Source organism: Pundamilia nyererei, unplaced genomic scaffold, assembly GCF_000239375.1.
Source record: "Pundamilia nyererei isolate P.nyererei 1_Seehausen unplaced genomic scaffold, PunNye1.0 scaffold00126, whole genome shotgun sequence".
Lineage (NCBI taxonomy): Eukaryota > Metazoa > Chordata > Actinopteri > Cichliformes > Cichlidae > Pundamilia > Pundamilia nyererei.
The window spans coordinates 1,719,268-1,743,922 of NW_005187527.1; the positions used below are offsets into that span (position 1 = coordinate 1,719,268).

General features: G+C 42.4%; 1 protein-coding gene across 15 annotated transcripts in view; it reads left to right on the top strand.

Annotated features, from left to right (window-relative positions):
* LOC102199017 (latrophilin-3) overlaps positions 1-24,655 on the top strand; it is a 263,343-nt gene that overhangs the window by 119,929 nt on the left and 118,759 nt on the right. For all 15 annotated transcript variants that reach the window (XM_005743033.1, XM_005743035.1, XM_005743038.1 and 12 more), the window contains exon 5: positions 17,406-17,515. In XM_005743033.1, coding sequence (XP_005743090.1) covers positions 17,406-17,515 — 110 coding nt within the window. The remainder of the gene's footprint in view (positions 1-17,405; positions 17,516-24,655) is intronic.

Consider the following 24,655-nt stretch of genomic DNA (forward strand, 5'->3'; position numbering starts at 1 on the left):
TTTTTTTAACACCCAGGGTGTTCTTCGTGATGCAAGTTCACATGAAAGAGGTGAGAACTGTGCACGCAGTCTAACACCTGCTGTCAGTATATTTAATAAAAGATATGATGGAACTGTTGACTCCAGTTGGGAAATTAGGAGGCTGCATAGGAGCATAAAATAATAAAATTCAGCAAGGTATAAAAAAATAAAAAAAGAATTAAAAACACAGAAGCGGTATATAATCAATCACAAGTATGAAAAAAACATCACACGCTCTCACTTCATTGCTTATAAACGGAATAGCTTGTCTTATAAAACCAAAACAATTTGGTTGGAGCGCAATTTCAGTCAAATATACAGATCATTTTACATTTATAATTGCTCTTCATTAAATAGTTTCACTTCATGTCCCTTAATGTATGTCATAACTGCAGTGACAGGTTTTAAATGCGCTGCACCAATCACTGCCAGGAGTGCTGCAGAATATTGTAGCAGCTATTAATACGAACTATTAAATTAAATTTGTCACTGATAATAAGTAGCTGTGGATTTTTTTTGGAAGGAGACCCTGTTTTATAGGCAGAGTGAGATTTCTAATTGTGCTTAAAGTGGAACATCTTTCTAACTCATCTTCTAAAGACACCTCTCTGAGCTGAGCTTTCATAAAAAGACGGTATTTTTATATCTGCCGTTGGCCCCCGCAGGAATGGTGTCTCCCTTTTTCCTTCCCAATTGATCGCTGAAGAGATGGCCTTTTATGTACATGTATATCAATGGTCCCAGAATAAAACAGTACCTCAGGGGTTTGATCTGTGGCATTAGCAGCCATTGCAACGCAGCGCGGTTTGAACTTGAGACGTCTTTGTGACGAGCAGTGAAGGTTAAACCCAAAGTTAGCTCGCCTACCCGCTAATCCCGCTTTGCGAGACAGGCCTCGGGTCATAATAGATGCCAGAAATGATGGAATTAGGTGAGGATAACACGTTTTTATGTTCCGTACAACAGCACAACAAAGTGTGAGCCAAAAGACTGTCATTTTTTTCAAAGTGTTTTGCAATAAATCTTCTGCTACAAACAGACACTGACACCAAATACATACCGGAGTTGGGAAACAAGCCGAGCAGAAACAAACAGACAGGATGACACACTCTAGACTTTGTTTTCCACCAGAATGAGACTCCCCTCCTCCTCAGGCTATATCTCAGGAGACCTATTGGTATGGAAGAGAAGTTAAAAGACAGCTAAATGTCTTGGCTTCCCTTGACAAATTCAGTGGGACAGTGGTGCTGCGTGGGGTGAAATACAAGAGATGCCTTGTCACCTCTAGCCGTAGAGGAAAAGACCAGAAGTGTATCAGTCTTAGAACTTCTTGTTCCCTTCTTTTTCACCTTGCCTGAACTCCTGCTCTGTCAAATCAAAGTATTATGTAAGTCTTAGGACTTGTTCAGGAATTAGCAATACAGATTAAAGTGCTGTTAAAATAAAGGGTTGTAGAAAAAGATATTGCAATACTAATCACTATAGAAATGTATGGATTAGACAATATTATTTGTGACAATGTCCATACAAGCAGTGCTGTCACTGCCTCCTCCAGCTGTAACACAACTTTGTACAGCCCCTCCCCCCACTAGCAGCTGAACACACGAAAAGCAGCAAAACAAGCTTGCCGAACCATCATAAAGTCTGATGCTCTGGTTATGAGGAATGTTGTATGTAGAATGCTGAAGCAGGGTAATTTTCTGATTTACATTCTGACTTTTTTGTTTGTTTGCTTGTTTGTTTCTAAATCAGAACTCTCGCCCCCTGCTGGCCCTTAGAAGGAATGCAGGTTTAAGAACCTTTAAGAGACTGCTTATTTATGCATTCATTTATTGTTTTTCAAGCAAAAATGCTTAAAAAACAACTCACTACTGAAAATTGTATGCTACTGGCAAACGTACAATTGCCAGTAGCAGCATCATGAATTCTAACTACTTTCCTTTCTTTTCCGTCTTACATTACTGATAATTTCACATGTTTCGGTTTGGCACAGGATTAAAAAAAAAACAAAAACAAAAAACAACTCAGTTGTCACTCTGGTTTCCTCACAGTTATGACGGGTATTTCTTTGTGATCTTGCTGACATTTTATAGGCTTGGGGTTTTCAGTTTTTACAAAAGAGCAGATGAGACACGTTACAACTTGGCGTCAAAACTGTGTCAGATCTGATCAAACAGAGACGACACACATACTTTCAAATTAGTCTTGCAAAGATGTCATTATCTCTGATTCAAAAGCATTCCAAGACTTCATACAAAGAAGACATTCGACTAAAGCACTGCAGAGCTTGTCAGAGGTTCTTCACATTGTTGCGTTTTCTTCCATATTGTTTTATTGCAGTAGTGATTATCCATAGCTAATTCATTAATTGTGCTAGTTTATCAAAACTTTGAAGAAGCGTAGTTGGCAATGTCAGATTTGGATAAAATTATGAAAATAAACTCTGTCACCTTACTATCAACGTAATTGGTATGTCTTCGACTGAATGTGGACCTTTGTACTCTCACAGGGTCAGTCAATTACTTTCCTCTCAGGGTAAAGTTGTACACAGTGACTGACAGTACCTTGGGCATATTGACACCACGGAGACAGGAGAGCTCAGTCAAGCCCAAGCTTTTAATCCCAGCCATGCATCTTTCAGCCGAAATCCTTAAGACCCGCGGTGATTTCCCGCATGCCAATGGAGCCCTGGACTCATGCCGAGCTATCGACGCCTGACCCCCCCCTACCTCCTGTATCGAGCACCGAGGTTACTCATAACCCCTGCTCGTCTTTCATTATTGAGATGTGAATGAGGAAGGTCAGGGGGTGGCTCTCATCGATCGGTCAACACAGGAATATTTGATTGTCGCTCAGGCGGCTCTGCCAAGGCACTCCTCTTCATTGCAACAGAGGTTGGCTTTTTGATGCACTTTGAGTGACTTGTAGCATTCGGTCTCATTCATGCTGCTATTTTGCCTTAAAAGACCATGCAGCTGTACATGGACTTTTTTATAAATTGCTAAATCTTATAGCTTGCACTGGTAGAGCAGTTTGTTATTAGCAGCACCTTTGTCACATAAGGTAATTAGCGGGTGAACACCCTCCTAGAAGCTAAGCACTGTGGGTGACCGTTACTGAAGCAATGCGGTTTTAGGCTTTGAAAAAGGGCTTTGAAGAAGGAAAGCGCTGGAAGCACATTCTGGCGCAAGTCGGACATTGGAAGTTACCATGGTGACAACGACTGGAAATGAAAAATCTGTGCTTAAAGGCAGGCCTTGGTGTGTTGGTGTGTCGGTTTGTGTGTATGTATGTGTATGCACACTCAGGAAAGTCAGGGAGAAAGATAGCGGAGGGGGGTTCAGTGATACAGTGTGCTTATTGATTTGTGTGTAGATTATAAATACAGTGAATGGAGCGCTATTCTATCTGAGCTTGGGTATAGTTTTGTGTGTGTGTGTGTGTGTGTGTGTGTGTGTGTGTGTGTGTGTGTGTGTGCGCGCTTTTTCTTCTTCTTTTTTTTCAGAACTGTCCTCAGAATTTCTTCCAATTTTCCAAAACACAGATTGAATAACGGTCCAGAGAAAAGGATTAGAATCTTTTTGTTGTCGCTGTGCGGTGCACGCAGCCACATAAGCTCCCCAAAGCATTCCTTTGACTCCAACCAGCAGCAGACATTGCTTTTTGTGCGTAACAAACAAGGCTTGATGCCTTGAAAAGTCAAACCAGTGGCATTTCTGCCTCTCTTTTTTTATTCCCCATCCATCCCTCTGAAGACCAGCACAGCAGTGGCACCACTGGGTATCTGGCTGAAGAATCTGACGCTCGCAGAGATGCTTGAGATGGGCTTAGAATCTCAGCAGGAGCGGTTCAAAAGGCTGACCCCGGTCAGCCATCAACCGAGCCTGTCAGTATAATATTTCTAAATGTATTCTTTTATGAATGAGCATACTGAAGGCTGTGCATGTGTGCACATTTCTGTGCCCACTCGACTGCCTGCAGAGATGCTAGCAGCATAATTTCAATTTAAGTCCCAATTCGCGAATTGGTGCACAGCCGCACACCCATCAGGAATCTTGCTTCACACCTTGCACATCAAATTATCGTTTTTCTTGAATATGTGACACATCAATATCCATGTGACGGTGGTTGTAAAAAAAAATATGACCCAATCCTCACTTTTACACCCCCCTCACCCCCCCTCTGGAATGAGGCTTAGTCTAAAATGGGTCTACAGGCAGAAAGTCCCAGGGGCCTTTGGCTGGAAGATAAATCAAGCGTCACCAGGAAGATGTGGAGCAGCATCATTTGTTGGCAAGAATAGAAAAATTCATCCTGGAAATCGTAAATCATTAGACGGGCAGGCCCCAGTGAATAAGCCTCACCCTCCAAACAAATCGATCTGCGGAGTTGCTGCACATTTCAATCCGGCCTTCTGCCTCTATACAAGCACCTGGAGAGACACTGTGGGCGTTATGATTTACATAGCGGTATACATAACCAGGGATCAGACACTTCCTGCTTTTTTGTTTTGTTTCAGTAACTAATACTTAGGTCGCACATTGATCTGTTTTTTAATGGGGGTGATTTATTCAAATATTCTGCAATGAATACTGGTGTCAGCGGGATAGTTTTAAGGGAGTTGGTTCTGGTAAGTCGAGTAGGAGTGAAATCACTTTTCCAATCAGTGCCTATTATTCTCGTGCAAAAAGATTTCATGACATGTCCTGACGATCCATTGTTAGAAAAAAAAAACTTTTTTACTTATTCTGACATGATCACACATTTGGACTTTGTGTTAATTTAATTGAGTAGTGCACGGTACTTGTAACAGCTTCTGCACAGTGCAAAGACTTTTCTGTGAGAGTCACTGTTAATTCTTGGGAAGTGATTAAACAATGCATCTTTTCATGGCCAAAACCCCTGTTGGTAGATTGAAAGGAGTGGTCATGCTGGCTTTTTAATTAGTCACTGTCATAAATATCGCAACATATGAATCACATATACATAGATCAGGCATAACATTATGACCACCTGCATAATATTGGATTAGTCCCCTTTTTTTGCTGCCAAAACAGCCCTGACCCATTGAGGCATTGACATTGAGGCAGTTGTGCTGTGGTATCTGGCACAGATAACAACAGACACTTTAAGTCTTATACGCTGCAACATGGGGCCTCCACGAATTCAATTTGGAGCCCAAGTCAACACCTCAAACTCCTCGTTGTGCTCCTCAAACCAATCCTGAATCTTTTTTTGCTCCGTGGCAGCACCTATTATCTTTCTGAAAGAGGTCATAGCCATCAGGGAATACCATTTCCACGAAAGGGCGTACATGGTCTCCAACAATGCATAGGTAGTTGGTACGTTTCAAAGTAACATCCACATGAATGGAAGGACCCAAGGTTTCCCAGCAGAACATTGCCCACAACATCACACTAAGAAGGCTTATCTTATTACCATAGTGCATCCTGGTGTCAGGTGTTCCCCAAGTAAGCATGTAGCCATCCACGTGATGTAGTCCACATGATCCATCCACGTGATGTAGTCCACATGATCCATCCACGTGATGTAGACGAAAACATGACTCGCCAGACCAGGCTACCTTCTTCCATTGGTCCATGGACCAGTTCTCACTTGCTCATTGTTGGTGCTTTCGGTGATGGACAGCGGGTGATGGACAGCGGGTGATGGACAGGGCCTGACTGGTCTGCCGTGATGCTCGGTGCATTCTGACATCTTTCTATCAGAACCAGCGTGAACTTTTTCTGCAGTTTGAGCTGCAGTAGTTCGTGGTAGTAGTTCGTTGGGTCCAACCACATGGGCCAGCCTTCCCTCCCCATGTGCATCAATGATCCTGTCCATTTAGGCTGTCAACTTTAAGGACTAAGTGTTCACTTGCTCCCTAATATATCTGACCCACTAACAGGTGCCATGATGTAGAGATAATCAGTGTTATTCACTCCACCTGTCAGCGGTCATAATGTTATGCCTGATCGGCGTATGTCTGCGATGTGACCACTTACACAGAGCTCCGCTTCACAGCCGTTCGATAAAAGTCTGCATCAAAATGGAAATGTACTGTTTCAAAAAATGTTTGTGTTGGATTTAGTTTAGTCACGGGATAAAACAAAGGAAACAGTGTGCAGATAATGCATTATTTATTCGAATTTCCACTATGGATGTAAGGCTGCGGTTGAAATTGTGCGTGTGTTTGTGTGTTTAAACTAATATTGGCAAGCCTCGGAATCACTATCAAGTTTCAAGAAAACATTGTTCTTTTGCTCTCTTCTGAGCTGCACAATTTTCAAGATGTTTATCTCCAGACATCCAAGGAAATGGCTGAGGATTATTCAGGGGAGTTTTATCTTTGCCCTTTTGAGATAGACAGCCATGTCTGTGCTCCAAAAAAGACCACTTGCTGTATCCCTGCCTTGAAAAGCGAAGATAAGCTGCACATGTGAATGCATACATATACATAAAAAAAGAGGAAAAAAAGAACACTTACGACAGAGAGGACTCGCCGCACGAGCTGTGTTGTCTCCAGAAGAGTGTGTCACTGATGTGTGAAGGAGTGCAACTGAACTCTTAACACTCGTCTAAATTAACCATCTTACACGGCCGAGCTTTTATTGTATAATTTAAGCAATATACTTGCAGCATAGTGTCGATCTGCACGCTCTCCTTATGAAACCGGCTTCATGGGATTGTTCTTTCACTTGGTTTTTTTTTTTTTGGCTAATGTTGAATTTGGAAGCGTCGAACTCCCTCAGCACTCTCCAGCATGAGCCAAATTTATACTTTAATGGAATTTCGGTGTGCGCAGCCAGATGGATGTCGACAGCATGTGCAGAATCACGGACTGACCTTTCAGGTGGAGAGAGAAATTGCATCATCTAATACCTTTTGTGGCACATAAATAGATGGATTAATTTGAAGCAGGCTAGCCGAATGAGTTTGAGCCGTCCACAGCATGACGCCGGGCGCTTCAAAACACCAAGAAGAGAAGTTTGATTTGCAGTTCTCGCAAAGGAAATTTGGTGTTGTTCTAATACTTTTACTCCATGATGACGTTTTTATCACCTGCCTTTGTTTCCCCATTTCACATCCAGAGACACAGTGCGTTTTTTTTTTTTTACTTTTGTGTACTCCACATTCTGAATTCACAAGTTCAATGCTGGGGCTTACTTTTATGAGCTACACTTTTTCTTTTTTCAAACTGTCTACCTGCAGTAGCAGAGTGACTTGGAAGCTGTTAGGGTGAACTAAAGGTGAAATAAACCTCCACCGAGGAGCTCAAAGGTTTGTCTTCCTCTCAAGCATCAAGTTACTTAGACGCAGCAGTATTCCAGCTCTTTTAGATTTAGTCACACTCACTGGTGCTGCAAAATGCAGCAAATAACAGCAGAAATCCCCCAAGGGCTTGTCTTCTTTGACCACATCCTGTGCAACAGTTCAAACTGCTTGCTGTTAATCAGTTAAATTTCAAAGCACAGCAAGTTGTGCTGAGTAACTAAACCTCTCTCACGAAACTAGTGAGTCCACGTTTGGTAGGAGTGCAAGTGCAACCCGTGCATTTACCAAATGCCTACTGCAGCAGATCAGTCTTTCAGCAGTCATGAAACCGCTGGTGGTTTAGAGCGAAATCAGAACAGCGGCGTGAACCGCAGTAAATAAATTCCTCCCGATCATCGTGGCGAGAAAGGCTTTCCTTGAGGTGGTAACCTTTGTTTGGCCAGACCTTGGCTCGGCGATGATGTCTGACAAACAGAAGTCTGTGTGGCCAAGCGTCTGTTTCTCTCCAGAAGGGTGAAGAGAAACTATTAGGACTCCTCATGAGCACTTGTGGGCAGTGGAGAGATATCATTTGAATCGGCCACGGTTTTGTGGGTGTAGCTGCTTTGCTGCAGTCATTCTGCATTTATGTATGGCGGCTGTACGCTAGCAACTTATAGTCATAATGAATGCCGCCGTTAGCATGTGTCATTGCCCTGCAGGCTGTTTGTGTATAGTTGAATGCAGAGTGTTGGATAACAAGCTTTCTCCACACAAAGGAGGAACTCTAAAGTGCAAATGAGCACAGAAACAATGTGGCAGAGTTTGGGGCTTAGCGACTGGAAAAAGAACCAAAACGGGGAAATGCTATAACCGATGTTTAGACTGAAACATCTCTGACTGAGGTGACCCTTAAAATCATGTTTAAAGTGCACATGTTCATCGAGCTGAGCTTGTGCTTCAGGTTCTCTACGCAAAGGACGTCACACGTGAATCTATATGTCGCCCCGTCCGTAAACTCAGTGTAGACTTGAATCTTTAAAATACTGCAGTCTGTGTTGTGGTTAATCATGTTTCCACATCCAGTCAGAGTGCCCCAGCGCCGCTGTGTTTTTCTCAGCTTGTCGTTGCGTCGGAATGAACTGTGGCTTATCTTCCAAATACAATATTAGAGAGGGAGGAAACTGTGTGATGTAAAATCTTATGAAAGCTACTAATCTGTGTGAATGGTTAAGAGGGATTATGCTTGTCAGGAGGGGGGGGAAGGAGAATGAGATGCAGTTTTTTTTCTTTCAGAAATAGCATTGAATTTATGTAAGCAGTGGAAGGAGTTCATGAGAGATGATCATTCCTGACCTTTGTTTGACTGCTCTTAATGAAAGTCTTATTCCGTACTTAACGCAGCCCAATAAAGGCCGTTCACAGAGCTCATGCACGCAGACGCGCCATCTTCCCCGCACTGTGGACTCACTCAGCACTTTATTTATTTCTACTCAGCTCCACTGAGTTAATCCTGTAAAAAAAGAAAATAAAAAAAAGAATATGGCTGATGTTTTGTTGTGTGCAAACGGTCTGACAAATGATTTTCTTCCATTTCGTGGCGTGCTGCAGATGCCACCCATCGTGCAGGAAGTGCTTCGGTGTGTTAGCGCTCCTCGCAGTCATCGATTATCCGCTGAATATTAAGGACGGGTGCACTAGCATGAAGATGTTTGCACGTTTCTGCGAGCTTAAGCACTCAAGAACATTGAGCTCCTTCGGCAATGCACTCCAAATCCTTCGTACCCACGCTCGGCCATTGTATTTACGTTTTATGCACTGCATTCATTCCCAATCTGCCTCTTTTTGCTTTTTAATCTGTGTTGAGTGGCTCTCTCTCTATTGATGTTATGGAAAAAGACAAGAAAAACGATGGAATTTGTTGTCTGCATTCAGCGCTGCTTTACAGATGGGGTAAAGCATGGGGTTATGTGTTTGCATATGAGTGAGGAAGTCTCTTCATAGGTTCTGAGTCTCTGGAGGCAGAGGACAAGAGTTTTGGTTTCCGTTTGTTTCCCCTGCAGACTGGCAGACCGGACTAACTCTGATACAGTAACCACGGAAACGTGGCACACAATGAGGTGAATTGTGTTTTCAATCTATCAGTTTAAGTAGATGTAATATATGTTGCTTTAAAATGAGCCTGAATCCTTCTTCCTCAAATCAACAACTTTGTTAGAAAATGTTAACTTTACAGCTTAAGTACATATATTAATATAGTCTAATGTGTGCCTGTGAATGGATAAAATAAACATTCACAAACACAAAGTTTTCTGTTATGACCTATGTAGCTGAGTGAGGCTGCATCACTGGTTATTAATTATGAACAGATTTTGTACTCATACAGTATTTCCCTTGCATATCAATTATGTTGGTGGGCTGCCCAGGTAAGTTATGCGGTCTGTTTACTATCTAGCAAGCCCCACGCTCTTATTTTGAAAGTTAAGCAGTTAGCGCTGGCGCTCCCTGTCTCTTCCATTTTGCTGTTGTGAGTCTTATCCCTCGGTTTCCACCGTCTTAGTCTGTAGGAGTTTGAGTCCATCCATTTTTTTGTTGTTGTTATTTATCGCCTCAAAGTATATTTTGCATGATTTAGTCATGTATTTAGAAAAACGTGGGTGTGCCTCCTGGCTGAGCTGGGTGTGGGCGTGCAGCAGCTACAGCTTTGGATTATTTTTGGAGGATTCTTTAGTTTACCTTTCAGGACATCAGGTGCTGGGTTGAGGTGATTCGCTGGGAATGTGTGCTGTCGACCAATCATGTTTGAGCAGGCTGAAGTGAAGCATGGAGGTAGGAAGTAAAAGTAAACGCAGGGAACAGTTTTGCTGAAATCCAATCTCAAAATCATCTCTTACTGTCTGATCACTGCTCATCTTTTTATTAGCTCTGTTGAATGTCAGTTCAAGAGTGAACTCTGACCTACACACAGGCGCACGAGTCCTGGCCTGGACATCTGCTGGTTTCACTGGAAGCCCAGGAACACTGTCCCAGAGGGTAAACCAAATAACAGAGAGTCCATTCTCATAGCCTGAAGAGAAATCTAGAGCAAATAAATAAGTAAAATAATCAAATACTGTATTTCCTCCTAGCTTCTAAGTCCACACTCCTATAATAAAGTCGTCAAGTTGCTAGAAACATGTCAATCATGTTAAGTGATGTATGGGCTGCCAGTAACAGGTATGATGTGGTTATGATTATAGAAGATTGGCTCCCAGGAAACAATCCTTTCCAATTTATCATCAAGGCTGACGAAATATAGAAGCTAATAAAAAAAAAAAATTCTTTCCCCGTAAGTTTTTCACCTTTAATTCAGATACTGTACTGTGCTATTCTCGCTGGATATTAAAGTTGACCCATTATGATTCTATTATGAACCCGACCATAGTTTGAAATAATGAGATAAGCATACGTGCAAAGCATTTAATATCCAACAGCTTTTTCCTCCTTTTGGAGAACAGTGTGATGACCAAAATCGAGTTGGGGGCCGTTCATTTATATGCTCATCTGTTCAGATCTTCTCTTTTTGAGAGGCGGCCAATCAGAAGAAACTTTGTTTCAGAGTGAGGATGAACATAATTCTGGACCACACATGGTCCAGCGTGGTGTATATATAAGGATTAGCTTCAGCTGTGAATCGTGCAAAGCTACTCTAGTGCAGCCCAGGACTGAAATATAGAGCTGGAAATGAGCGTAAAAGTCCGGTTTAAGAGTTATACCTCAGAGCTTACAGGAGGAGTTAATGAATTAGTTCAATTTGGCTGATTTCTGTTACACTAGCTGTAGTTAATGTGTCTGATAATCCCCAGCTCGTGGCTGAAGTAACTCCAAATTGCGTCAAAAACACATTATTCTATAGCAGCGTTACAGAAAACTTCAAGCTTATGCTCCCTAACAAGCCTCTCTGTGTGAACAGGAGCTTTTCCACCAGGGCTTTAACTGATAATTCCTCGTTCTGTAAAGGAGCTCCACTAATCAACACTGACCTGCTACCTTGTAAGACTTCTTGGTTTTACTCAGGAGCCAAATGCACAAGGCGTTCAAGGCCATCGCTTCACTTCCTCTTATCATGTTTTCTGAGATTTTTTTCTTTCTTTTTCTGGGTGCTTTAAAGGTTGTGAGTTCCTTTTGTGTTTGTGTGTGTGCTGCACCAGGAGACAGGCTGAATGGGAAAAGATGGATGTTGCTGCATGCAACTGGGAAAGATAATGAATGAAGTCGATCGTGGGTGGCGAAGACCATCACTAAAGCGTAATGGGTCCCAACAGAGGGACGGGGATATTGACCCGTCCGTCACTTTTTTTTCTTCTTTCACTTCCGTCCTTTCCTTCCTCACAAATATAAACCCTCACAAATGTGCACACAGCACACAAAGGGGCACAGGAAACAAACAGCATGCACTTATTTTCGGCATACACGCCGAAAATAAGTGCATGAACGCCAGCTGAAACGTCTCCATTCATATTTGACTTACTTCAGGCGAAATTCTTTCATGTGGATTCTGGATTACAAATGGAAAATGGCTCAGAGCAATTTGGCATGCTGGAAGGAAATGCAGCAAAGCATTTTTCCCCCTCCCCCCGCTGAACCTTTAAAAACTGGCAAACCTTTCTCTTCTTCCACTCGGGTTGGTATTTCCCTCCTGATATAAATCAATTGAGTTCTGAAAGGAGAACAGTGGTGCACACCAGTTCTCTTTTATTACTCTCCAACGTGTACGGATCTGTCTGTCTTTGACAGCGGCCGCACCGTCCCCGTCTGTTTCGCATGTCTCCGTCCTCTTTTCTTTTATCGATTCGTTTGTTCACCCATTCGTCCATCCGCCCATTGATCCATTGATACAGTATTTGACCTGCGTCGGTGGTCAGCGGGCCAAAGGGGACTCGACCCACTTACTGTCGTCACAGGCAGCAGCCGGATCAGCCCGGCGATTATAGTGATTACGGTTTGTGCTTACATAGGGTTCTGCTGCTTTGTGCCACATCTCCCCTCGTCAGCTGGCAGCCTGAGTTCTAATCTGCCAGTTATAACAAACAGCAGACGTGGGAACAGGAGGAAAAAGCTATAAGGGAGGGGAAATCGGGAATGTGGATAGAAATGCGGTAGTTGGAGACCAAATAGCAAAATGTTTCTTATGGTCTTTTTGAGATCATATCTCATACATGATTGCATCCAGATGCAGTCCTTGTCATTTGGTGTCATTAAAGCCCTTTTCAGGCACGCCGTATGTAACGTTGCTGCCTTCATCAGTCTGTCGATGGCGGCATTTTGTCATTCAAACGTTGAAACACTCTAACTTTAATGGTCCTCATGACATCGTTCACACGCTCTCCCGTTACATTCACGGAACAAGCCAAGGTGCTTCCACATCGCTGTGTACCCTGTGGGAAGTTGGACAGCACATCAAATGACACACGGCGTGTTCTGGTTGGAGATTTCTTAAATCGGCAGCTGTGTTTTCATAGTTGTCTTGACAGTCAGAGATACAGTTATGTGAATGCATCCGCTCACGCTCTGGTTAACTTATTTCACAATTATTGAAGTGGAGCTTATAGACGCAGCTCACACATCTGAAGTAAAAACAGCGTTCGCATCCGTGCCATCCAGTGACTCAAAAATGGATGAATTTTGATAAAACGTCGTAGGGGTGTAGAGTCGGGTCATGTTAGCCGTCTGTTAAAATTGGCTTCAAGGTCTCCAAGGTCAACTTAATGATTTATTGGTTGCAAATTGACAAGTGTGCTGTGTATTGTCAACATGTAGAAAGATTTAAAATATCATGTCACATGATCTGTCGCCTCTCCTTCAAGGTCAAAGGTCATGTGACATGTGACGGATTGAGCTGAGGGCAGGTTTTCAGCATGACAGTAATATTGGCATGGGATACTTTTTGGCTATAGCCGATTCATTTTATTATGAAGTCACAGTAACAGGTTATAACCATTTAAATACATAACAGTTTGAATAAGTGAACAAAGGTTTGTTTGGGTTTTTGAGAAATGACATGACAATGAAATGAATGCTACACATGAGCTATATCAACAAAAAATATTATACTCGGAATTATGTCAAGTGTTTTAAAATAGGGTTTAAACGTACAAATAAAAGCCTGAAGTTTCCGTTTGTTGTTATGGGACTGCAATCTTTTTTTAGCGGGTTTTTAGGGTTTTAGTCACTCCTAAGAAAAACTTCCAGAAACAGCTTGAAGCAACAAGCTAACGTCAGCTCCTGTTGTCTTTTTTTCAAGAACTGACTGGATTGACTCCAGTAATCTGATCTGTCACCAGAGTGCCATTGGCTTGGACATGTAGCCAGCACATTAAGATACTGCCAGGTTAATGGAAAGGACTGCATCGCTGTAAGGGGCTTATGTGCCCATTGAACCTACACACAAATCCGTTTGCGTCTCATTGCCTCTGAAACCTTCCAAGGCGATACCTACAGCAGCTCGTGCCACCTGCTGTTTACTTCCTTCAGTGAGCTGTGCTGTGTGTAAGCAACATACGCCTATACATATTTAAATTCATCCCTCATACTGACTCTATTACCCCTCCCCACTGCTAGTTCAAGGATCAAATCAGTGCCAATTGTCTGACGCAATCCCGATTAACACCCATAATTGGTGTTGTGAAGTCTTTGTGGTGTCCGTAGCTTCTCCCTCCATCTCCCTCTATCTATACATTTAATTGTAATTATTTTTCAGTGTCTGGGTGACTTCAGGACACTATAGGAACACTGATTAGGAGGCATTTGTGTGCGTAGGTTAAAAACATGGACTGATAAGAGGGATTTGGGTCAAGATGGATGATAAGGCTGGGATTAAGTTTGGAATAATATTAAATACACGGTAAATACACGTTATTCCCTCAAGAGTAAGTTATTATAAACCACTGTATGATTAAATTTTCGGATTTGATCATAGCTTAAATTCTCAGCGAGCGTCGATAAACCTAAAAGACGGTATCAGCCCGGTACTTCAGTACTCTGCACAACAACAGCTACTGTGCAATATAGTTAGGAAAAATGTGTGTATGTGTTGCAATATCCAGCTTCTAGCTAGATGCATCTCTGCCGACCATCTCCTTTGCAGTTCTTTCTGACATATCATCTTTGAACCTGCTGATTACAAATCCTCCGGGCTCTAAGTAGAATAAAGCAGAAAGTATGGCAAAGAAAAAGGGTATAGAGATGAGCCCTGATAATTGTTCCCCACTTTCATAGGCTTGACCTCTTATTGTTCGACTGGCGCTTACTGCCTGCAGTTTAAGTCTTCATGGTGCTGACGGTCGGATGAGGCGAGCGGCAGAAGATGAGGCGGATGTTGGAAGGAGGTGGGAGCTGGTCACGTAACACATAAAGCTCACACGAGTCGAGAGTCGGCAGACCATATCTCATTACTTGGCTGGCTCGAAATGAGATGGGGCCCCTTTTTTGCTTGTCCGTCACTGGTGCGATTGATTAGTCAGCAGCCAATCAATGTTAATTAAGGTGTAGAGAATCCTTTAATTGTGGTGTATGAATCATTGTGTCAGACCCTGCCTTGACCTTCACAAGACTTGCGCTGTGAACGGCCTTGGTGGGGCATAAATACCTTTTATATATGGCAATATAATGGCGGTCTGTAAACGAGTATAGATCTGACGAATGGCAATCCTGTATACACTGGAGCTCGGAGCAGGAGGGCCTCACTAAGATCACATATGCAACCCGGTGCTTTGAACAGAAGCCTGTCCCACCTTCGTATCCTCTTATTTTTCTTCACTTTTTAAATAGATGCAGAGCTGGAAAAGATCGATACCTGTCAAAAGATTTAAGAGTTAATGTTGTGAGATAAGTGTTGCTATTATCTGTGGCGAGAGGCTCTCCGTGCATATGGAGTGGGGCTTTGATTGATGACTGCCAAAAACAAAATGGCACATGAGACTACCACAGGCACCGTAATTGTGTTTTTTAATGAAGACCTACATTTTATGTGGGAGCTGATTTCGCACTCGGTCGATTGTGTCTACTCCGTCCTCTCTACCGCCGCTGCCACCATCCATCATGCAGTCATAACAATGTTACCTGTATGTGGTTGAAGCCTGGTCGTAAGTCCGTGACTTCCCACTCTAATCCTTCACAGAAAGATGAATTTGCCCCTGACTGCGTCACCTGAACCTAAATTAAAGTGAACTTTATGATCGTTATTCATTTACAACATGTCTCTCAAGCGCTGGCTGTATACAAAACGTGGATGTGGCCACTGTGGCATCACACAGTTCTTTGTGAAATCTAGTTTTTAGGCCCCGGTTTTATCAATTTAGTCATTTTTGCTTTCGTTGTGGCCAGAAGAGGCCATAGTGAGACAAAACGTTAGTGTCTTCAGCTAATGGTAGCAAGTTTTGTCATCATAGCACATTGGCAGTGTTGGGGAGTAACGGAATACATGTAGCGGCGTTACGTATTTAAAATACAAAATATGAGTAACTGTATTCCGTTACAGTTACCGTTTAAAAAGGTGGTATTTAGAATACAGTTACTTTGTTGAAATTAAGGGATTACACGGCGGTCTTTTCCTGTTTCATATGTTAGGCTATGCCCTCTCTATTTTTGGTAATTCCACGCCGGTGGAAACCCAAACACCTGTTTTATATACGCACCGAATAGTTTTCTATATGAGATCACTGCAAAAAGTGCAGCCTTACCTAATGTCCACCCTACTGTTACTCATTTTATATTAAGATTTAAAAATCTAGTTGGTATTGGTATGGTGAGTATCCTTCAGTAATAGTAATAAATCACACAGCAATAGTACATTCATGTAGTTGTAAAAAGCATGATAATATATTAAGTAATCCAAAGTATTCAGAATACGTTACTCTCATTGAGTAACATTACAAAATACATTTTGGGGCATGTAATCTGTAATCTGTCGTGGAATACATTTAAAATGTATAAAAGTAACCTTCCCAACACTGCACATTGGTGTGTATGTGCAAATATCCATACTACAGATATAAATACTAAAATTTCGCTTGTGAAATGACCAGTTAGCAAGTCATGTTATTTGTTGGATATTTGAATGAAAAATTCCCCAAACCATCATCACGACAAATACAATTTAGAGGTTCAGTTCATGAGTGAAATCAGCTCATTGCCTAGCAGACAGCCACCAACTGTTATGCTGCTAGCTGCCTGTGGCAATTTCAAGAGCTTCCAATGTCAGAGCTATCTTCTCTCTCTTCTACTTTATTTAGGGCAGCATATCTAAACAAGTCTCTTGTCAGTATTGTTATCCACTAGTCGTTGCTCATATGTGTTGTATGAGATATTGCATATATTATATTAGCTGTGAAAAACACCATATATGCAGTCTATGAGGTGCATTGGTAGCACAATCCTATCACAGGAAGAAGGTTCCTGGTTCAGATCTAAATGCTGCGTTTCTCTGTGGCGACTTGTATCTTCTCCCGGTGCCTGTGTAGGTTTCCTCTGTGTACTCCAGCTTCCTCCCACAGTCCACAGACATGCATCAACAAAAATACATCAACTCTGAAATTTGCATTAATGTAGAAACACTAACAGCTAATAGCGATCAAACAGTTGAACTATTCTGTGTCTGGATCGACTTGAATCACTGAAAATTCTGTGTTTTTAGAAACGGCAGTTGAACCATAGGAGTTATAGATAAATATAAATAAATAGATAAACGTGTGAATTCATTTCCTGATTGATTAGGCCGCCCTTGTTTGCTTCCATTCATATTTCCAGTCTGTAACAGACTTTGTGTTAGTGTAGTCTCTAGGTTTAGCGACATCGTGATCGCATATTTTGTCAGTCTTCCTCCGAGAAATCCAAAAATAGAAATAAATTAATTAAAATAAAAGTATCCCGTGAATTCGAGGCATAAAAGTAGATGAGTTGAGTTCATAAACAGTGGAGCTTTGTGATCGTCTTAATCTCTTCTACGGGATAAAGTGCTTTAAAGTTCATTAACCACACACTAAATGTCTGACTAATGTGCCACTGTCTATTGTGGCCATTCACAAGGACGTGATTATCCAATGCTTTACTTATTTATTTATTTTAACAGAATGACTTTTCTTTGCTTTCAGATGTAACAACAGGACCCAGTGTGCTGTTGTGGCAGGACCAGACGTATTTCCTGACCCGTGCCCGGGAACCTACAAATACCTGGAAGTCCAGTATGAATGTGTGCCCTACAGTATGTATCCCCCAGCTCTCCTAATGTTCTTGCCCATTCTCGTTTCCTCTTAACAACAGCGCCTCATCAGAAATGGTCGGAAATACTAAATATCTCAGATGTGTCATCCAGTCTAGTGGAAAAGATTAGGACCCTGCAGTGAGCGCGAAGACGCGCGATGGTTTCTGTTATCCGAAAACATAACACCCTGCACGAGCGCAGGAAATGTGAATGACAGTGTTGCTTACCTGTGAAAAATAATACAGTTTATCAGTTTAGAGAAACGCTACCTGCTGATGCAGCGCTGTTGTTTATCAAGCCGTCTCTTTGTTATAACTGACAGGTGATTAACGCTTCCTGCGTCGTATTAATTCCATGTGGCATCAGTTAGATCAACAGTGTTACAGTTTACACTTATTTTACTCCGAGTGGCGTTTTTGGAGCCGTGCAATTTATAAAAATAGAAGCGAGCAAATCATTTTTGAACTTTTAATCCGTTTTTCATCAACCTGTTAGTGCTGCTGCTGTTCCAAAACGGAGTAAGGCATATATCCCATAATGCATTCAGGCTTTCTCTTGTTTTTTTAAATGGCGCTTGTCACAACCTTCCCATCAGCTCCCTCGGTTCAAAGCGCATTAATATCTTTGAGGAATCACGTCTGGTGATGTCAAGTCTCTATTTCCATCACAGCAAGAAAGGCCGTTTCGACTTTCATCAAAAAGAAAAGTACTCATTCTCAGTTCAGTTCAGCTCAGTGGACGCCGGCTAATGTTCACACTAGTGAGGCATCTCTGAAGGGGGTAAATAAAAATGATTTAATTAGTGCAGCAGGTGAAAAACACTGTCAGGCTGCAACATAACCTAAGTGAAAACATTTGGACAGGGAATGGAAGGATCAGCATGGGGTGACAGGATGAGCGTGCTGAGAGGATATCCAGGCGAGGCTAAAGGAAGTGGCATGGACATTGCCATATGACCTTTGCTATTGTCTTTTTAATGAACTTTGAAGTGGAACACCAAAGTCACAATAATTACGCCTGCCAAAAATCCTGATGCTCAAAAAAGGGGGAAATATTTAGTCATGGGCATTTAGCTGTGTAGTCTACAGCGGCTGCATTGAAGTGAGTTGTAGTAATTCAAATCAAAGCCATCTTTTAACATTTGATGTCCTTACATGGTTCCCTCAGTAGTGGGCCTGACAGTAGCTTTCATGTTGTGAAGTGAAAGCCCTTTTTGTCTGTGATCCAGAGCTAGCAAATGGTCTTATTATTCCTCGCTGTAATATGCACATTATGCTATTTCAGTCACCCAGTGCCAGTGTCTTTCCTAGGTGTCATTGTCTTGGGATACTAACAAGGATAAAGCCACTGCAATGAACAGTAGCCCACTTTCAGTCACTTTTTTCGTCTGTCACACTTGCATCTACTCAAGTTTTCAACCTTTTGAACTCAAGCATTTCACTAGTTTACCATTTTGACCATGAGGCAGCTAGAGTCTTGAAATACGCGCAGGATCATGAGAAAGGCTTTAGCGGAGGCGGGCACTTTTACCAAGGGGCTACATCAGAAACTGGGACTGTTGTGGAGCGCCGCACGGAAAGCAGTTTAAAACTCAAGTTTTGAAAAGTGCTGTACAAATCAACTTTATTATAATTATTATAATTATTATTATTGTGATTACCAATGAGATAATAAAGAGGGAAAATTATTTTCAGCAGAACTGAGTTTAACTTACTGGTGTGGCCCTCCACAACAGTCCTGGTTTCTCACCCCTGCTTTAAGGTATGGGCTTTAGGCCGGTTGGGTTATTACCGGTCAGTAAGATCTCAGCTATGTGTGTTTAATTTGGGGTAATTCTTAAAACACACAGTAACTGCCAACAAATGAGTTTAATTCTAACATTTTAAACACAAAGACAGCACAAGTCCTCGAGGGCTACAATAACTACATTGCTTAATAGCTACACTGGTTTATTACAAGAAACTTGTGGCTTTTTTCCCTCTTTAGTTAATAATCAAGCTGCAAGTTGGAGACAGTGACCGATGATTCACTGGCCCGATTCTTTGAAATTAGCCTGCAGCACACAGTCCTAGATGGGTCATCCAGTGTCACTTGCAAGGAAGACTTACCACATGTGTGAGAAACCATTTTATACTTGCTGACACGTAAAAAGATATTATTTTATCATTTGGTCCTCAAGATTTTACCTGTAGAAATTGCACGCGCACACTTTTGCACAGTGTAAGAACATTTCTGTGCACATATCAGTGAACGAGGCTCGTTCTTAGAAACCTTAACTGGGAGTGTGGACATTATTTTTTCTTATCATAGAGAAACAATAAGATTGGTTGACTCTTGCTCTCTTTGACTACTCAGATGGACATGGCAATTTTTTTCCTCATGATTATGTCGGTTGCTTAATTTACATTGTTGCTACTCCAGTCCACCGAGTGTAGGTTGGAGTCATTTTTTCTTTCTTTTCTCCAACACATAGGCATTGTTTTCAGCCGGACCTTAATGTAATTGACCTCCAGTTCGATGGGAAATGAAATTATTTTTGCCCTTTCCACATGCTTGAACAGCATGGAAAAAACATAAGAACTTCCACCCCCATCCCACCCTCTTACAATTACTTCCAATTTATTCTATTGGTGTCAGATTTCTGAAATAATAGACACACGCATTATGGCTCCATATATTATGCTGTAAAAAAGCTGCTGCCTAATGCAGAAGCTGGGTTTTCCTGTCCTGTCTGGATCCCTGTAACACATGCAATTGTCCCCTAAGGTGATGGAAAATTCTGCAATACCCTCAGGACCCAGTGGCATTTTCATTCAGCGATCTCTTTAATGTTTTCTCTTACTCGATAAGTCTGACTTAAACAGTAAAAAAAAAAGAAACCATAACTCATAACTTGACTGCATTCCCATAATGCTGTAAAACAGTTTCTGCAGCTTAATTGCTTTAATACCCAGGACTCCTATTAGGGTTCCACGAGGGAGAAATACCGAGGCACCTTGTGTGGTTTAACTATGGATCGCTCCCAGATATGGCCATAAGATCGAGAAATCTGCTGGCAATGCATAAACATGGCGGCAGTCATGTAGCAGTTTATTTGTATATTGAGTGTGGAAGCAAAGTGTAATCACAAGCGGTCACTGGAGACGCATTTGAAACGGATTCGGTGGCGGCGATATGAATGAATTCATCTGTGGTAAACTCTCTTCACACCTCCCAAATGAATCAATCAGAACCTTTTGGCTGGACTGAATCACACTGAAAGTGCTTCCTTCACATTTGTGTGTCATGCTTACGTGTTTGATTATGGCTACGTGTCTTGCGAAAATAAGTCTCAATGGGGAGGATGAGGAAAAAAAAGCACAATAGATTTAAGTGGTTTGTGTGTTAATTGGAAATGAGGTATGGATAGAGACATGGCAGCTCAATTGTGGAACGGCTTTTAACACAAGTCTCCTTACCGAGTTCCTGAGACTGACTGAAGGATTTGAGTGTTTAATAAGAGGAGCAGCCACCCATGACTCCAACTCTTCTTTCTCTGTATTCCACTGACAAGCTCTCCCTCTCAATCCTAATACTCTTTTTTTTTTTTTTTTTTTTTTTTACCCTCACTTTCTCTAACATTTCGTCCTTTAAGTCCTCTCGCTGGCCTCCCCCACCCCTCCCTCTCTATCTCCCTTTATTTGCCACCTCTGTTCCCTCACTCCAGAGTCTCATCTGCCCCTTCTCTTCTCCCCAACCACCTTCGCTGACAGCTTTTATCTGTTTTCTGCTTGAGGAGCTTCTTTTTCTTTCTTTTTCCTTTTAGGACAAATTACCGCCGTCCTCTCCACATCTCTATAAGCCGGCGAGATTGTGCGATTGGATCCGCTGTCAATAACAGCGGAGGGCTGTGCCAAATCGATGGACACATGTTGCAGATACAATATTGATTTTATTAATTTGCGATTCGACCCGCTCCATCAGTTGTAATGGAAGAAATGTTAGAACAATTACCGTTGTGGGTGCCAGTGTTTGCCCGTGCTGGCGCTGTGGCACGCGCGGCGCGATCCGTCATGTTTTCATTTGAGCTGCTGTCTGGATAATTATTCGATATGAGCTGCGAGTTTCTTGGATGAGGAAATGCCACCGCGTTGAACGATGAGGGTGGGAAAGCAGCGCCAACATAAAGGTGAAACAATAAAAAAGGAATTTATACATTTTGCATTTGAAACATTAAGCGCTTACTAAATAAAGCTTAATAGCATGCGCTTGTATTTACCTCAGGAATTCATCAGAGTCCTGTGAACATGACTAATTTTTAATCTGCCCGACGACTCTTTCTTTTTGCAACACAGCAGATTGCACACGCCCCTCTGTGCAGTTTACATATTAGCAAGGCCAACTTCGGGCACAAGTGACACGCTGACCCTTTATGATGACTCATAAACACGAGCACGCTCTTATGGCTGACATCTGTCTCCGCCCCGCCCTCTCACCTTGACTTTCCGCAGCCAAGCGGAGAGATGCAAGCGTATTCTCATCGTGCCTTATTACAGCCTTCTTTCCTCGCTCGCTCCGTCTTTCTCTCGGTGTAACTTCCACTTTAACAACTCCTCCCGAAGGCCGAGCTCATGAGAGGTCAACACAACTGCGTCTCCCTCCTACACACCCACCGCTCCTTCCTCGGCTGTAATGAAGCGCTTAGATCTCCTCAGCAGGCCCGTCATCTTCCCCGTCTTGTCGCACAAGATTCCGACCTGTGTTGCAGTGCTCTGCCGTTGACAGCCTGTGGTTGTCTTCCTTGTCCTCCTCCCCTCACGTCGACCGCGCTCTTTTGGTAATTACATGTATCTTTCTGTGCAGTTTCGATGATCCAGGCAGGCGATCATGTCCCTTACCCTCCCACCACCTGCCCCCCACACACACAAACACAAAAAAGATGAAGTAGTGGATATGAGGGAAATGTATTTGCGCTGTTCACTTTGCAAAACTTACACTTCACTGTGCTCGGCAGACGAGCTGAAACGGAAAGGCAGAAGACAAGAAGAGAGTGGAAGAACAAAGGAGGAAAAACCTGCTGGCAGTCTGTTGCTATACATAAGCCACTGGTTCCCCCCACTGTTTGCAGCTAATAAGGACAGTGTAAAATCCTGCCTTTCACAGTGGGATCCAGCTCAGCCCTGTCAGATACGGCTCACTCTTTGGAAGCTAAGCCAGGACATACGATCATGGAATCGATTGCCTCGTTTGATTGGGGCCGCAGTAATCCCGGAGCTCGCGCCTCGTAAAGTTGCGGTGTAATTTCTCATATTTATTCATCCATTCGCTTTTTGTTTTTTTCTCGTTTCAAACTTGCCTAATTGGTTTTTAATTCTTTTCGCCAGTGATAACAACACACCTAACAGGTTCTGGGGGCCCGTAATTGAATAATGGCGTAGATTGTTTTGGCAGGTTTTACCCAGCACCTGCTACCAGTCTCTATCCTTCACTGTTGGCAGGTTAAACTGTGAAATCGATGCTGTACACATGGCTCTCGCTTACACTGCAGCCTGGTTATAATGCGCGCGATTTGCAGAGTCTGTAACGCAGCGGTTACACCTAAAGTAAACACCACCTGTGTGACCAGGAGTCTGCGTCTCAACAGGGTGCGCGGCTCGCCGTTGTGAACTCATGTAAGGATTTTGGATCATTAATAACAGAAATGGTGATGTCGAGGCACAAATCTGATTTGATTTAGTTGCTCGAGCTCGGCGTTCCTACACCGTCAGCGCTCTCCCTTACGAGCACCCAGTCAGCTCTCTTTCCCTCGGATAATCTCGCAGCAACATTTAAGCTTCTTGAAGAGTAGATCGCCCCATTAGATGCTATCTGTAAATCTACTTAGCAGATTGTACGGAAGTTCAGTGGCGTTTCGCCCTTGAGCTCTCCAGTCCACGTTCATAAGGTCCTGCGTGGGAGTCAGTACTGTGACAGCAGATACATCACCAAACCACACCCTCTTCACTCCCAGCTGAAATGCCAGCGAGCATTAGACTGCTTGTTCAGACACCTTCTTTTTTTTAATCTTACCACCTGGGCGAACAGCTCCACTTCCTCCCATGTGTGAAGGGGCCCTGTAATGTCATCTCATCACTCAGAGATGGCTGACCACTCCCCAGCCCACGCGGTATGCTTTGACGACTGTGACTTCCTGCCACATATCTCACATTCCAGATTCACACTGGTGCAGTGGCCTGAATTCGCACTGATTGGTTAGAAACTTCTTGCTATTTTTTTTTGGGGGGGACCCTTTATCGAATCCATCCAATTAAGGTGTTCATGCTGGCTTCCTGTCACACTGTTGCAGTTTAGTGGGACACAAAGACATAGTTGATATTAATGGAAACATAGTAGCATTTTGTTGTTGCGACTATTCAAAATGCCTGGTGTGAAAAAGAGAAATGAGATATCATTCAACCAACTATGTGCTGGTTTGCAGGCAATACATAGAAAAGTTCTTGTTTTATTTTGTTTTAAAATGGATCAATTGTTAAATCAATCTACTGTCCACAGACTAGAAAACTAAATGAATGTCATATAAAAAAAAAATCCATAAATTCAGCTCTGAATAATCCATGAATGAAACTCAGGGTAAAACCCTTCAGAGGAGTAAAACTGGAGAGTGTGATGGATGAATGTGCAACTCAAGTAGAGATTTCTGTCTCAGTTTGTGAAAATAAGCTTCCTAAAGGATGCATTTTAAAGTTCCACACAGTTTGAAAGTAATATCAACAATGAAAAGAAAATACAAGCTCATATGAATATATATTTGAGGTATAAAGAAAGTACAGCCTCGTGCAAGTTCAAGCCCTCATGTACCGGGGCATTTAAAACTCATCTGGTACTTTGCAGATGTAGCTAGACCACATTATGGCTCACTCTTCTTTACAGTGCTCCTTCAGTTCATTTGAGGTTTGCAGGGATTTATTTGTACACAGCTGTCTTAACGTTCCACCGCAGCATTTCAGTCAGTATGTAGCTTTCTGGACTCCTGTTGGAGATTTGCTGCTATGCTTGGGATCATTGTCCTGTTGCATGAGTCAGTTTTAGCCAAAGTTGACTTCACGCTCTCTGAATGCTTTGGTATACAGAGTTTATAGTTAATGTTTATGGACTTTGAGG